General features: G+C 45.0%; 1 protein-coding gene across 1 annotated transcript in view; it reads right to left on the reverse strand.

The window, feature by feature from the left end:
- PAWR (pro-apoptotic WT1 regulator) overlaps positions 1–11,962 on the reverse strand; it is a 132,611-nt gene extending 120,649 nt beyond the window's left edge. The window contains exon 1 of the mRNA XM_019491383.2: positions 11,525–11,962. Within this exon, the coding sequence (XP_019346928.2) occupies positions 11,525–11,962 (438 nt within the window). The remainder of the gene's footprint in view (positions 1–11,524) is intronic.
- Between the last annotated feature and the right edge of the window lie 2,371 nt (positions 11,963–14,333).

Consider the following 14,333-nt stretch of genomic DNA (forward strand, 5'->3'; position numbering starts at 1 on the left):
TATTCCACTGGTTCTACATTGCTGAAACAGAGACACATCTACACACTCTCCAATAGCCAGCTGCTTTAAAAGTGGTTCCATTGCTGTGTGGCAGCACAAACATTCTCACAATGGAAATCCGCTTAGACCAGGGGTAGGCAGTCCCCTGGCATGGGGACCAGAGCATGGCACACGAAGGCATTTTGCTTGGCACTCATGCCTTGGGCCAGAAGGTGGGGAAGGGGCTGGGGCTGTGCTGCCACAACAAGGACTGGGCCTCTCACTGCTCCCCTGCTATCCACCCCTGGCATGCCAACATTGTACAAGTCAAGGTTATGGATATTTTTGGCACTCTGCTAAAACACATTGCCGACACCTGTCTTAGACAATTTAGTAGATGAAAAAAGTAACAGTTACCCAACAGGAATTATGATACATTGTTCATGACTGTCAACATGGGCTCCACTTTTGCTGTCTAAATTATTGTAGGTGTATGTTAGGACTTGAATCAAGGACTTCAGGATAGCTGTACAAAAATAAATGTCCAATTTTGAAGTTTCTTTGTATTGAATGCCATGTGGTTACCCCAAAACTTTCAGAAAGGAATATTCTTCAGACATCAGAATCTCCCTGGAATTTATCAAAAAGAGCTACAAATATGGTTAGGTCTATAATGTATGTTTTAATAACTGGAGACCTAGTGTAAAGAGATGGGTTGATTTAACTCCACCAGCAAAAGTGATGTCTTAAAATAGAAATATACTGGAATCTTCTAAGTGAAAGCTCCATTCCTACACAAAGAGTGAAAACTAAAGTTGAACATGTTTTACAAAAGCCAGAGAGTACACTGCATTACAGCTGGAACTAAGACAGTGTTAGTCAGAAACTTGGAGTAGGACCAAAAACACACCTGTCCTTGTGAAAAAAGAGGACTAGTCATGAAGGCCTGAAACTCCCTAACCCTTACAGCTGAGTTAATGGCTACTGAAGAGCTATCAACAGATAGCAAATGGAACAGATTAGCAACTGTTCAAACAGAGAATCCATTAAGCCTGCTAATATTATATCGAGGTCCTAAAGGGGCTCCTGAACAGAGGGGAACCTGTTTGAGATCTTCAGTATCCAGAGCTATCCAGAATAGGTGTTTGCACCACTTCTGTGGGGGAGTCTATTCCAGACTCTGGAGACCCAGACAGTAAAGAAGTTTTTCCTTATGTCCAGTCTGAAACGGTCTTCCAGCAGTTTGTGACCGTTAAACCTTGTCTTCCCTTGCCCTGCTGAATAGATGTTCTCCCAATTCCTGATGCACACTACTTATATACTTATAAGCTGCCACCAAGTCACCCCTGAGCCTGCACTCTTCCAGACTGAAGAGTCCCATGACCCTCAGCCACTCTTCAGAAGGCCTGTTCTCTTGACCTCTAATCATGTGCACGGCTGTCCTCTGGACTCTCTCAAGCTTCTCCACATCCTTTCTTAAGTGCAGAGCCCAGAATTGTATGCAGTACTGCAGCTGCAGCCTCAACAAGGCAAAGTAAAGCAGGAGGATGGCTTCCTGGGTCTTGCTTGAGATGCATCAGTAGATGCAAACCAGAGTTTTTTTGTTTTCTTTGCCAGCTGTGGCATCACATTAGTGACTCATGTTCATCTTGTGTTCAGTCATGACCCCCAAGTCTTTCTCCTTTCAGTTGTGGTGCTAGTAAGTGTAGCACTGCCAAGACTATAAGTATGATGTGGGTTTTTCTCCTGAGGTGGAACACCTTGCATTTCTCCATGTTGAATCTCATCAGGTTTTGATCTGCCCACTTTGTGAGCCTGTCCAGGTCAGCCTGAAGTGCCAGCCTATCCTCTAGTATGACCGCACTTCCCCATACTTTGGTGTCGTCTGCAAACTTAGCCAGTTCACTTCGGACACCTGAATACAGATAATTTATGAAAATATTAAAGAATACTGGTCCAAGTACTGAGCCCTGGAGGACACCACTGGTCACCATGCACCATTTTGACTCAGTTCCATCAGCTATCACTGTCTGGGTCCGACCACGGAGCCAATTCCTCAGCCATCAGACCGGACCATAAGGTTGTTGAGACCGCAGTTCCCCAATTTTACCATGAGGACATCATGGGTGACCAAGTCAAAGGCTATGCAAGATGGGGACAATTTTATCTGTAAAACATATGGCAAACTTGTCACAGCAGACCCTGTAAGACTGTTTCCAAATGGAGACAACACATATTAGCTAGGCCATTCACTATACAGAACAGCTCCACTGGGCAGTACTTTAAGTGCAGTGGAAAAGAAAGACTTCTTTGCCATCATCACTGACAAGCCCTAGTCCTTTAAGAAAGGTGTATATAGCATCCTATTTGCTTTGGCACAGGTTGAGACCCCTTCACTCTAGCCATCTATCCTCTCCCTTCAGCTGCCGCAGCTCCCCCAACATACCACAGGAATGTGTGATGCCTCAGTGATGGGAACAGATGTCCGAGTGCCAGAGATGTGGGGCAGAAAACTTTCCAGTTCTTTATTTTTCCACGGGAAATTTTTCATTTCTAAAAATGCATTGTTTCATAAAATGTATTAGTAACAATGAATGGATGCCAATACAATATTAGGCAATTTTGGCAGATTTAAAGTTTAATTAATGTTTTTCAGGTGATTATCTCTAGGAAGTGTGAGAGAGAGTACATATATGTTTTATTGATTTGTAAACAGGAAGGTAAATAATATACTTGCATAATAATCCAAATAAAATCAATCACGTTATGAATTCACTTAATTGGTTGTGCAGGCCAAATCAAAACCAAAGTTAAAATTCTTATTTCATCTCAGACTACAAGTGAAAGCAAAACTAAAACTGACTAATTTTTGTTTCACTTTCAGTTCAGCAAACACACAGAGCAGTGTCTCATTTCTGTTCTTGAGTTGGGGAAGTTGGAAGTATTGCATAAGATCTGTTAGTTTTTTTAGTGTTTTTGGTTTCAAGAAGCCATCATAATGCCTAATCAGAAAAAAACTAGTGTGTGGCATCATTAGAGTGAAGTTCAAGCTACTGAAGGAAGGAAGGAAAATTGGTAGATGTAAATTTTGCGGGCAGGAGTATGCTAACAATGCAACAAGAATAAAGAAACATTTAATAACATGTAGAAACTGTCCTGAAAGACTATAAGCCATATACAGAAAGTTAATACAATGACATGGTGGAACAACATCTGAGAGAAGTCTACTTCAGGAATCCTATGCAAGTAAACAAGTTAATATGTTAAACACCACACAGTATAGACTAGCATCTATATTGTTTTAAAACATTATAATTTGAAAAGCTGTTAATGCAACTCTGGACTACTATTTATTTATTTAAAATATTTGTATTCTGCTTGCACCAACCATCCAAAGTGCTTAGGCTTAACAATATATTTTTTTAATTACATAATAGATACATACTTAACTATTTCAACCCAGCACAGCGATTGTAGTCCTCTGGCCAATGGCAGAGGCCAAACTTACTTTTGGCTCTGCAATCCCAGGGCAACTGGGCAGCAAGCTGAGCAGCAGTGTTCTTTCTGTCAGGGAGAGGGGAAGCAAGCTCCCTGCTATCACTTCTCCTTCTGATGGATGAGGCCAGAAAAGAATAGGTTAAAATAAAAATCTTTCCCTCCTTTTGTTGCAGGAACTTGGTAGCTCAAGTGAAATAGCAGATTTGCAAAAAATGAAAATGTGGAGCTGCCAGGTCTGGGGGAAGAAGCAGGATCCTCGCTTTCAAGATCACTGTTACCAGATATGCAATCTACCATGAGTGGCTGTTCAAGACAGTTAAGCTTTTTATCAAGCTTTGTGGACAAAATGTCAAAAGAAGAAAAAGCAGATGAGCCATTAGCTCCAGCTGTATTTGAAAGTGGTACACCTCTTTCCATAACTGAAAACCAATACTGGAAGCTACATTACAAACTAATTTGCCCATCATATAAGTTACCATCACATTATCACTTATCACATTCTCTCTTAGAGAGTATGACAGAGTTCAAACAATGGTTATTCAAAGGATTGGGTAAGCAGAATCTCACTGATGTCAGATAGATGGACTGATATACAAGAAAATCCTTTATTGAACATTATGTTAGTAACACCTGAACCAATATTCCTGAAAGCAACTGCTACCTAATCTTCTCATCATACAGGTGAATACACAGCCAAATTACTGAGCGAAGAGATTGAAAGTGCAAGTCCCTGCAGGGTATAAATCCTTGTAACCGATAATGCAAGTAACATGAAAGTTTCATGGCAAATATTTAAGGCAAAGTATCCTCATTTAATAGCATTTGGCTCATGGCTTGAATCTTCTGGCAAAGGACATAGTAAGTGTAAATACAATTAAGTCTATTGGCAAAGTGATTGTGAAATTATTCAACAATCGTCATGTTGCTAATCAGACTTTGAAGAAATTACATAAAAGAGCAGCAGGGGAAGGAAAGTGCACTTTTATTGTCAGGAGAACCTAGATGGGGTTCAGCTACAAAGCATTTACATTATTTGCTGTGCATAAAGAACTGTTTGCAGTGTGCTTCAATAGATGACACAGTATTCCAGATTATTCCCATGAACATTCAGATGCAGGTTCTCTATAAGGTTGTGTTCTGGGTTCGAGTTCAAGAAGCATTCAATGTGCTACTACCAGTTTCAGTGGCTATCAAGAAACTTGAAGGAGATGCACCAAGCCTTTCAAATATTCTAGAGGTATTCAGACAACTGAATGAAAATCTAATTGAATTTATGCCGCCTCCACCTCTACCCAAAAAGTAGTAGTAAAACAAATGTTTACCAAGAGGTCTGAGTTTTGTTCTCATCCAGTTCATCTGGCAGCAAACCTTTTGGATCCCTCAACACAGAGGACAACATTTATCAGATGAATTATCTAGTGCTCTGCATATAATTATGGAAGAAGCTAAGAATGTCCCCAACATCAACTAAACAGCCGTGATGACAGACCTTGCCAAGTACCAAGCAAAACAAACTTTGGAGCAAAGATATCATTTGGCGGGCAGCACAGAAGATGGGGGACGGGATACTGTAACACCCAACTGTTGTCCAGGATTGCTCCAAGGATCCTAAGCATGCCACCAACAGCAGCTTGTGAACGGAACTGGAAGGCTTTTAGCTCAATCAAGACAAATAGAGGAACAGACCAACAAATAAATGCACCACTAAACTTGTTTCTATTTCTCAAAATCTCTTGCTTCTGGAGAATCAGTCAAAAGATGACCGCCATTTTATTCATTGCCAATCTTACATTTCTGCCCCCTCCCTGCCCTATTTCCCTCAGCCCAGCATGAAACTACTAGGCAGTTGCTGCCTCGTTGGCTCCCTTCCAGAGCTTGCCACCTTCCTTCAATTCCCCATGGATTCTACCATATCCCTGGAGATGGCAGTCTGCACTAATTCATGGATGCCCTAATAGAATAGGTGACAGGGGAAGGGATAACCCAAGCCCAATACTTTTGGATAGTGATTTGGTGGAGAAGCCATCAGAGGATGTTCCACCCTAGTCCACCTACTCTCTCACATAGGGGAGTCCCCACCTCCCTTCACTAGTATCCCTTCTTGTAGGGGGACTGAAACTGTTCTCAAAACCCATTCAGCCTCTTCCTCCCCCCAAACACTTTATGCAATTTAAAGAAAAGCCGATAAAAACAGGAACGCCCCGTCCCCCACCCCCTGCAAAGGGCAACATGAAGAGGCATTTTTGAGGATTGAGAATTGCCCTTCATCTGTGGCACTGGCACAATCACTGCCCCCATGGCTAGGGCTATCGCTTTCTGGCTCAGATGGCCGTGCAGTGTGCAAATCCAATCCAGGCCTGTATCTGGTGTGCAATAAGCAAGTGTAGCAAGTATCACATCTTGTACATTTGTTTTACCTATAAACCAGATATCATGTTTGTAATAACAAAAGTGGACAAGGAGTGTATGTATGCCCAGAGAAAGAGAGATGGTTCATCCTTCATGGAAGCAAATAGAAAGTCCATGTACTGTTTCCAAAGACTGGAATGTTAAGAGACATGAGTCATACCAGGGAGTCAAGTATAGCAAGTTTACCAGAAAGTTGCGTGAAGACAAATCGAGTGAATTAAAAAAGTCACTGGAAAAAGCAACAGGCTATCTTCATACAAGCACATCACATAAAAGCAGCCAGAGCTAGCTATGTCCTTCCTCAAGAAATAACTGCTTCTTCAGAGCCCTCTGTTGAGGGAGAGTTTTTGAAGAAATGGATGATGAAGGCTGCAGATACTGTATGACCGCAAATTTGGGCAAATAAGGCATGGACTGGAAATGGGCAGTAATTGTTGCAGCAGACTAGGCTTGTTCCACAGTGGGAAGGCAGGCAGGATTTGTGGAGAAACTCAGAAGCAAAGTGCAGAGTATCAATCTAGGCCACGAGATTTGCATTTTTCATTGTATTCTGCAGCTGGAAGTTCTGTGCCAAAACTCTGGGCACAGACCTCGTGGTGAATGTTGTGGTAGAAACAGCAAATTTCATCTGACCTAGGTCTCTATAACCACTGGCAGTTCAATCAGCTTTTGAAGGAAGTTGACTTCTCACATGGACAGCAACTCAAATTTGTGCTCAAGACTGTGGCAAGCACTCAAATGTTAATCCTGAGAACGGCCTTGGTATTAGTCCTTACAACCAACATCAAGGAGCTGGCTGCAGTGAAGAGGTGCCAAGTCTCCAGGATCAGTACTAGCTATTTACAAGACAGTGTGGGCAAAAGATTCTTATTTTGATTCGGTATGGTATTTTCTTCATTTTATTTTTAAGGGCTGTAGTAAATGCTTTCTGAAAATAAATCAAACTTTTCATATTTTTGGAGGCCTGTTTGTAACAAAAATCCACATATTTAAAATTACTATAGGCCATGGGTGACTGGTGCCTGGGCAGGCACCAGATTGCTGATGGGGCAGGGCGGGGCGGGGGGGGGTCCCCCTGTGGTCGATCACCGAGCCAGTGGCAAAACCAGAAGTGTACTTCTGCCGACACTTTTGGTTTTGCAGCTGGCACTTCCAGGGGGTGCACGTCGCCAATGCTGTAGGCTGAACACTTTTTTTTTTTTGTACATAAGTAGAAAAGTGTTGCAAAATGTCAAGCGAGTTAACTGGGTGAATAACATCTTGGAGAAAAGTTATGGGTGTGACACCTACAAGGCAAAGAATATGGTACACCAATCATTGACACACCTGCTCTAAAGTAACGAAGCAAACATTTAGCAAAGAATCAACAGCAGCTAGGGCTTAGAAAGTAGATTCTTGTACCCATGGCACAGAAGGATAAATCAGAACAAATATTAACTTCTCTATACAAGATTCAGCTCTTGCACCATAGCTACCCTAGTTATTCAAAACCAAAACAAGGCATTTCCCCAATCAGCATGGGGGTGGGGGGAGGCTCCATCTTAGATTCAAGTACCGTCCTGGGGTATGCAGCAGCTCAGCTCTGGTTTTATCACCAAACTCAGGGCTGGACTCAGAGCTAAGCCACCATCTGCCCCAGGCCAGGATGGCTCATTTGGCAGGGGAGGAGGGCTCACAGCCAGGGAAGACTGCGGGGGGGTACAAGACCTGGCCTTTACTGCAGTCCCCTCCCCTCTTACCTTCTGCTTTGGCTCCAGTCCCTCCAGCCTCAACCTGGCCTGGCCAGAAGCTGCTGCCACTTCTTCCTGGCCAGGCTGGGCTAGGATAGGCAAGGGCCACCACTGCTGCTGACTGCCCTGGAGCCAGAGCAGAGATGTAGCAGCAGAAGGTAAGTGCCAGGGGGGGGAAGGCCCTGGGGATCAAGCATGGAGGGCAAATGATGGCTGGGAAGAGTAAAGGCAGCAAAGGGACATACACAGGTACTGAGGGGCAGACACTGGGAGGGGACACATGGCAGGGGAAAAAGGCAGCAGCAGGGACAGACAAAAGCATGGGGAGGGCAAGGGACAGTGGAGCAGGCAGGGAGGGCAAAGGGCAGGGGTCTAGCTCCTCACCCCCCACTGCTGCTTTCCAAGCTACAGCAGTGGGAGGAGAGGAAGGGGGACAAATTTAAAATAACCTTCCACTAATTAGATTCTACACACGAAAAATTAGACATATTTATAATTTTTCTATATATGGAGTCTAGGTATTGGAGGGGGAGGGGATCCTCTTAAATTCAAAGTCATCTTGGATTCAGGTAAATACTGTATTACACCCATCTGTCTCTTTCCTCAGTATTAGTTTCTCTATCATTCTCCACAACTAGGTCAGGAGATTATTGTGTCTGAATATGGCAGCCTCAGGTACAAGATATACAGATCAAAGTTCTTTGCACCTTCTTAAATCATTCATCACCCTGTTACTAACAAAAGAACACCTCCAAGTTTAGATGACTTAATTTCCTCAGGTGAAAATGTAAACGCTGTCAGTATTAAATCAAAACCAGTTACATATCGTGGTTTCCTATCTCAGTTCTTTATCCGAGGTATCCATTAATCACCATACAAAAAGTAAAATTTTGATTCATTATACATTTTAATACGTAACCAAACAGAGCTAGCACAGCAATATCAGTCAGAATGCAAAGATCACAGATCCCTGACCAATAAAGTAGTATCCTTAGCTATAAAAAGTTACACCATTATAAAAGCAATTTTTTCCTCCCTCACTATAGTTTTTCTTGCTTGGGTGTGGCAGGAAGATTTTACTACACTAGTACAAGGCACAGCTTCATTGGTATACCTGTGTTTACATCAGAAGTGCATTATCAATATAGTATGGTAGTCTTAAACCAGCAAAGTACTGCCCATGAGAATACAGGTACAATTATTAAGTGGAAGAAGATTAGTTGCTTAGCATTCTGTAAGCACTCATTTAGAAGATGCTTCCCTCCCCCTCCCACCATCCATGTAGTTTATCAAAGCTAACAAACAATAGCAATTTATGCCATACTAGAAGGGACCTCAAGAGGTCATCGAGTTCAACCCCCTCCTGTTCAAAGAAGAACCAACCCAATCTAAACCATCCTACACAAGTCTTTGCTTGCTCCTAAAACTGCAGTCAAGCCTGTAGCACAACTACAAGGCATACTGCCCAAAGACAAAAACACCCTAAATCTCTCACAGGTGAAGCAAGGGGACAGGGGTTGTCAGCATCCCATTGCTACAAAGGTTGTTAAACTGCATTTGAGATCCAAAGAAGAGTGTCATTCTCCCCCACCCCTCCACTACACAGGAAGGTAAGAAAAATCTCACATTCTGTACTAATCTAACCATGGGGTAAAATTCCAGACCCCAAATGTGCCAGCTGCTCTGATCCTGAGCAGGAAAGCAAGACCCTCTAACTGGGAACCTCTGTGTTTCAGTCCCAGCAGGAACACTAGCACATCCCAATCAAAAACACATAGCCCTGGCTGCAGTCAAACACCCAACGTTTCAAAGCAAGGCAAAAACAACAACAAAGCCCCAGAAACCCCTCTCAAAAAAAACCCACAGGCATCAGCCTGTAAGAACAAGTGAAGAAAAATTCTTACCCAGTCTCATGTGACAATCAGTACAGCCCAGAAGCATGGTAAAAGCCACACCCACAGCTGTGCCCTTGCAAGCCTGGAGACAGCAAGAACACCATGCATCACATCCTCCTACCAGACTGCCAAATGTCCCCTTTCTGCATTCCACCCATTTACGTATCCAAACTCCTTTAGTTAAGGAAGGAAATTTGTACCTGAACTTTCAAGAAACCAGCTCTTAGCAAAAAAAGGCCGTTTCCCAAAAATGTGCTCTCCAATAATGGCTAAGAAGCAAATACTCCATCAGTTTCCCAAACACAATAATCGAAAACATGAGCTAATATTTCAACCTGCAGATCTAATAGAACTCTTATTTAACTGTTAGAATACTAAACCTAAGGCATCTTTGTGTGTCCCCACACCTGCTCCAATTAAAAAGTACCTGCAGCATCTTGTGTATTCAGGATCCCATGCTTCAAAATGGTGGTGGGGGTGCTTTAGTTAAAGTGCTCCCGCTGTCATTTTGAAGCTCAGTGATGCTGAATACATGTGATGTGGAGGCTAATTAGCACACACACTAATCTAATTTAACTAACTAGTACGCATCAGAGCAGGCATCAGGCATGTGTGCAGGTACCTGCCCTAAAGTCAACATGAAAAAAATCAGTCTCTGGTCCAGAGACATAATTTGATTGCTTCCAAGAAGGACTGATTTATAGGGAAAGATTTTACAAACAATTATAACTCAGAAAACAGGCCTGGAAAAACCTGTCTGGGCAAGTAGGCTGCAAGAAATGGATTTCCTCTGTGCTTCTCTGCTCCAACAACTGTACTCCTTCAACAGAAGGGGGAGGTAAGGGAGAAGAGCCACTCAGAAGAGGTTAGTAGGTGCTGAAAAAGGAGCAAGGGAGAAAATCAGGAACCGAATCTGCCTTGAACCAGTGATCCTTTAAAAATAAGTGAATTGGAGCAAGAAGCAAACAGCCTAGGTCCAAAGAGGAGAGCAGACAGCACAGGAGCAACAATAAAGAGACCTGCGCAGAAACAGTAATAACCAGGCACATACTTTCAGGATAGTAGAGATGTGGCACTTGATATAGGTGTGGCAGCAAAGGTACTTTTCACATACATTAATTAGCAGGCTCATTCCTGCGGCATGGAAGGATTTTAAGAATTTACAACTCACTTATTTTCCTCAAGAGCATGAGAACTTGGGTTCTATTTCTGCAGCCTTTGGCTTCAAAGTAACTGCAACTAATGAGTCCCTTGGGGGGAAAGGTGCAGAATCTAACTCTAAAATATTACTTTTATTTAAAACGTTACTGGCTTCTGTTATTGATTCTTTGCCTGCCCATGACTTATGGTAAACCATTTGCTGTGAAAACACTTATGATGTAAGTGAGGATTGGGTTACTTCAGGTGAGGGAAAAAAAATAGGATTCATCTTCTGCAGCTTTAGAAATATAGTATCTGGTTTGGTTTGGTTTTTTCCAGGCAGCAAACTGCAGTCATTAAGAAGGATAAAGAGATATAGATACATAAAAATAACATGTGCAGCTTCCAAAAAGGCAATCATTGGTATAGGTATAAACTGGAAAAACGTAACATGATTTATTTCCTTCAACCTGCACCATGTTAAATGCCAAGAAGCTAAGGGATTCCCATTCCCGATTCCTTCAAAGCTCTTTTAAACAAGTGTCAGGGTTTTATGAGAGGAATCAAGCACAGAGGACAGTAACTGGCAGATAAAACTACCCTTCCCTGGCTTAAGAAAAGTGCTCTTCAAACCGCTGCACTTTTTCCAGCGCCCGGACTGCTGCTGTGGGCTCGGAACAGGGGCATGTCTGCATCTGACCGGCTACCCAGAGCCCATCACTTCCATCTCCCGCCCCGCTTTACAGGGCTAGGGAAACGCACGGGAAGACACGTGGAAGCCAGACTTGTCCCGCCGGCGGGGGCGGGGAGGTACAAGATGCCCGCGGATTCCCAGGAAGAAGGCAGGCGCGGGGCCGCGGGCGGAGGGCTCACCTCGGCGGCCGGGATGTTGACGACGCCGGTGGAGCGGCGCTTCTCCCGCAGCTTCCTCTTCTCGATCTGCCCCTTGCCCTTCCTGGCGCTCGGCCCCGAGCCCTTCCCCTTGGCCGCCGCCGACACCACCACAGCTGCCGCCGCCGCCTCCTCCTCGGGGCCCGCGGGAGGCTTGGGCGCCGGCTCGGGCGCGCGGCTGCCGGCGGCGGCGGGCGGCGGCGGCGGGTCCTTGGGGCCGGCGCGGGCCACGCAGTTGGGGGCGGCGGGCGCGGGCGGGCGCTCGGGCGGCGCCGGGGCGCCGTGGGGCTCGAGCCCGGCCGGGGCCGGGGCTGGGGCCGCCGCGCCCGGTGCCTGCTTGGCCCGCAGCTTCTCGCGCCGCGCCTTCCACTCCTCCAGGAAGTCCGTGGTGCTGCCGCCGCGGTACCCGCCCGTGGCCATGGCCCCTGCCCTGCGCCGCGCTCTGCCCCGCTCTCGGCGGCCGCGGGCTGCCCCGCGCCGGCCCCGCCCCGCGCCCGCCCCCGGGCCCCGACCCGGCCCTGGCCCCCCCCGCGCCTGAGCTGCGCCCGCCTCCGCCCGAGCCCGGCTGCAGGTGAGCGCGGCGGCGGCCCCGGCCCCACAGATGCCGCGAGCCCCTCGGAGCGCAGCGAGCCCCCGCGGGGTAGGGGTGTGGTGGGGGAGGGGGGCCTGCACCAGCCCAGGTGACGGGACAGGACTGGCCCTCCGCGCGCGCACCTGGCGGGGGCGGGGCCGGTGTTGGAGCCCCGCCCCCCCTGCTCGCCCCGCCCCCCGGGCGCTGGTGTGGAAGCGAGGGGCTCGTGCTCTCGCCCTTCTCGCCGCCCGGGTGCGGGGACAAGGACACGGGGCCCCCTGGATCCCCTCCTCCCTCGAGTCGGCGCAACTTGAGGTGTCATGTGTGGAGAATGTTTCAGGAAGTGGGTATAGCAGCAAAGGAAGGGATGAGGAGGGGAGCTGTGACAAGGCTAGGGATTTAAAGGGGAAGCTGTTGAAGTAGCAGTGAGAGTTCACAGGCAGGGAATATTTCACTAGCAAGGAGAGGGATTATGCTGGGGCACGGTGGGTTGAAGCAACTCTTATCTCCACCTGCTGCTGGCAGGTGATTTATTGGTAGTAGATGTGTACTTTGAATAACTAGGAAGTAGGCCGAGGGAATACACTGATGAAGCATTCTTCAGGGAACCTCTGGGGCAGTGGGAAAGTAGATTTAATGGGATAGGCTACATACAAAGGAGTGATTTCACTGGAGATATTGCCTAGGGATTACACAGGGGCAATAACTTTGCCTGAGTCATCGAGGAGAAGGGATGGGAGCTTGCACTAAGAGGAGGAATGCTAGCAATGCTACTGGAAGAAATTTCCAAGGAGATGAAGTGGCAGCAGATGGGAAAAGTAGATGCTAATGTTAAAAATATATGGAGCTTTCAAGGGTTGGTAACTATGATCGAAGAAACCTCTCATCAATTTGCAACCATTTATAAAGGAAATAATTTTTCTAATCTCAAAAAATACTTGCTTAGTATCCCCAGATTTTAACTACAAATACTAGATTTAATCCTAACAATTTGAAAACATGGGTGTTTATTGTTCTTGAATTACAAGGGAGGTTGAAGTCCATTCCAAATCTTGGCTGCAGCCTTCAGTCTCGGGAGAACATACTTTCACTCGTAACAACAGCTATGTAAAATTCAATATTTTAGGACTTAGGATCTTTTGTCTTCAGGCCAGTTTTAAACCTAACAAATAAAAGTGTGTTTCTAGACCTTAAAAATATCCTCTGCTTCACGTTTTAAGAAAGAAAACAGATAAGGGCTGTTCTAAAAAAATGTTTCCAGCCTACTAAGTTGTTCCCAGTTGTGGCTAAGGAAAACATGAAGGGTGATACTTAAGCTATTTGGGACTTGATCCCTGAAAGTTCACCAGCACAGACAACCTTATTGAGATGCAAACATCTGACAGTCAGCATTTTTGCATTGGGCATTCAAACCACCTCACCACAACATAACTTCTGTTAATAAGTAACAGACTGACTGTAAGGATCATAGAACCATTTTGGCATGTAAAAAAAACAACTTTTTTCAGAGAAGGGGAAAATATCTTGCAACAATAGCTGATGCAGCTACAGGCTACAGCCCAACAGTAAATCATATTTGTAACATATTGCAAATAAATAGCACTCTCATTGAGTCTCTTCTGAATGATTGTTGGGCTGAGTGCTAATTCCTACCGTATGTAAAAGGGAGCAGAGGAAAGAACTGGTATCCTGTTGGTTGTACAGGTCTTTCTAGGAACCATCCTACCACTGAATTGTAGGAGTTTTTTTCACAATCCCTGTCATGTAAACAAAACAAAAATTATTTTTGCATCAATAAATGAAAACTGAAAATTTTCAAGAACTCTGCTATATATATATATATATATATATATATATATATATATTATCAGGCGTGTACTGTGCTAAATAACTGTAGTGCTGGTAGAAAAGTTTTCAGTATTCAGCATCTTGCTTGTAACGTTTCCCACTTCACAAGCAAGTTTCATATTGAGTTTAATCACAGAACAATCCAACCCTATATGATTTGGACTATTCTCTTGTCTTCAGGTATTTGTGTAAACCTAGAAGCCTCGGCTCTGAAGTTTTTCCTACCCAGGCACCCCTCCCTCAAAAAGAATTTTCCAAAGAGATATTGGAAGCAAGGTAAATGAACAGCCTAAGTCAATGAGCGATCCCCAGGAGGGAAATGAAAGTTGGTCAGGAGACGAAGTATGGAGGACACCGCAGAGAAGAGGCTTT

This window comes from Alligator mississippiensis, chromosome 4, assembly GCF_030867095.1.
Source record: "Alligator mississippiensis isolate rAllMis1 chromosome 4, rAllMis1, whole genome shotgun sequence".
NCBI classification, from domain to species: Eukaryota; Metazoa; Chordata; order Crocodylia; family Alligatoridae; genus Alligator; species Alligator mississippiensis.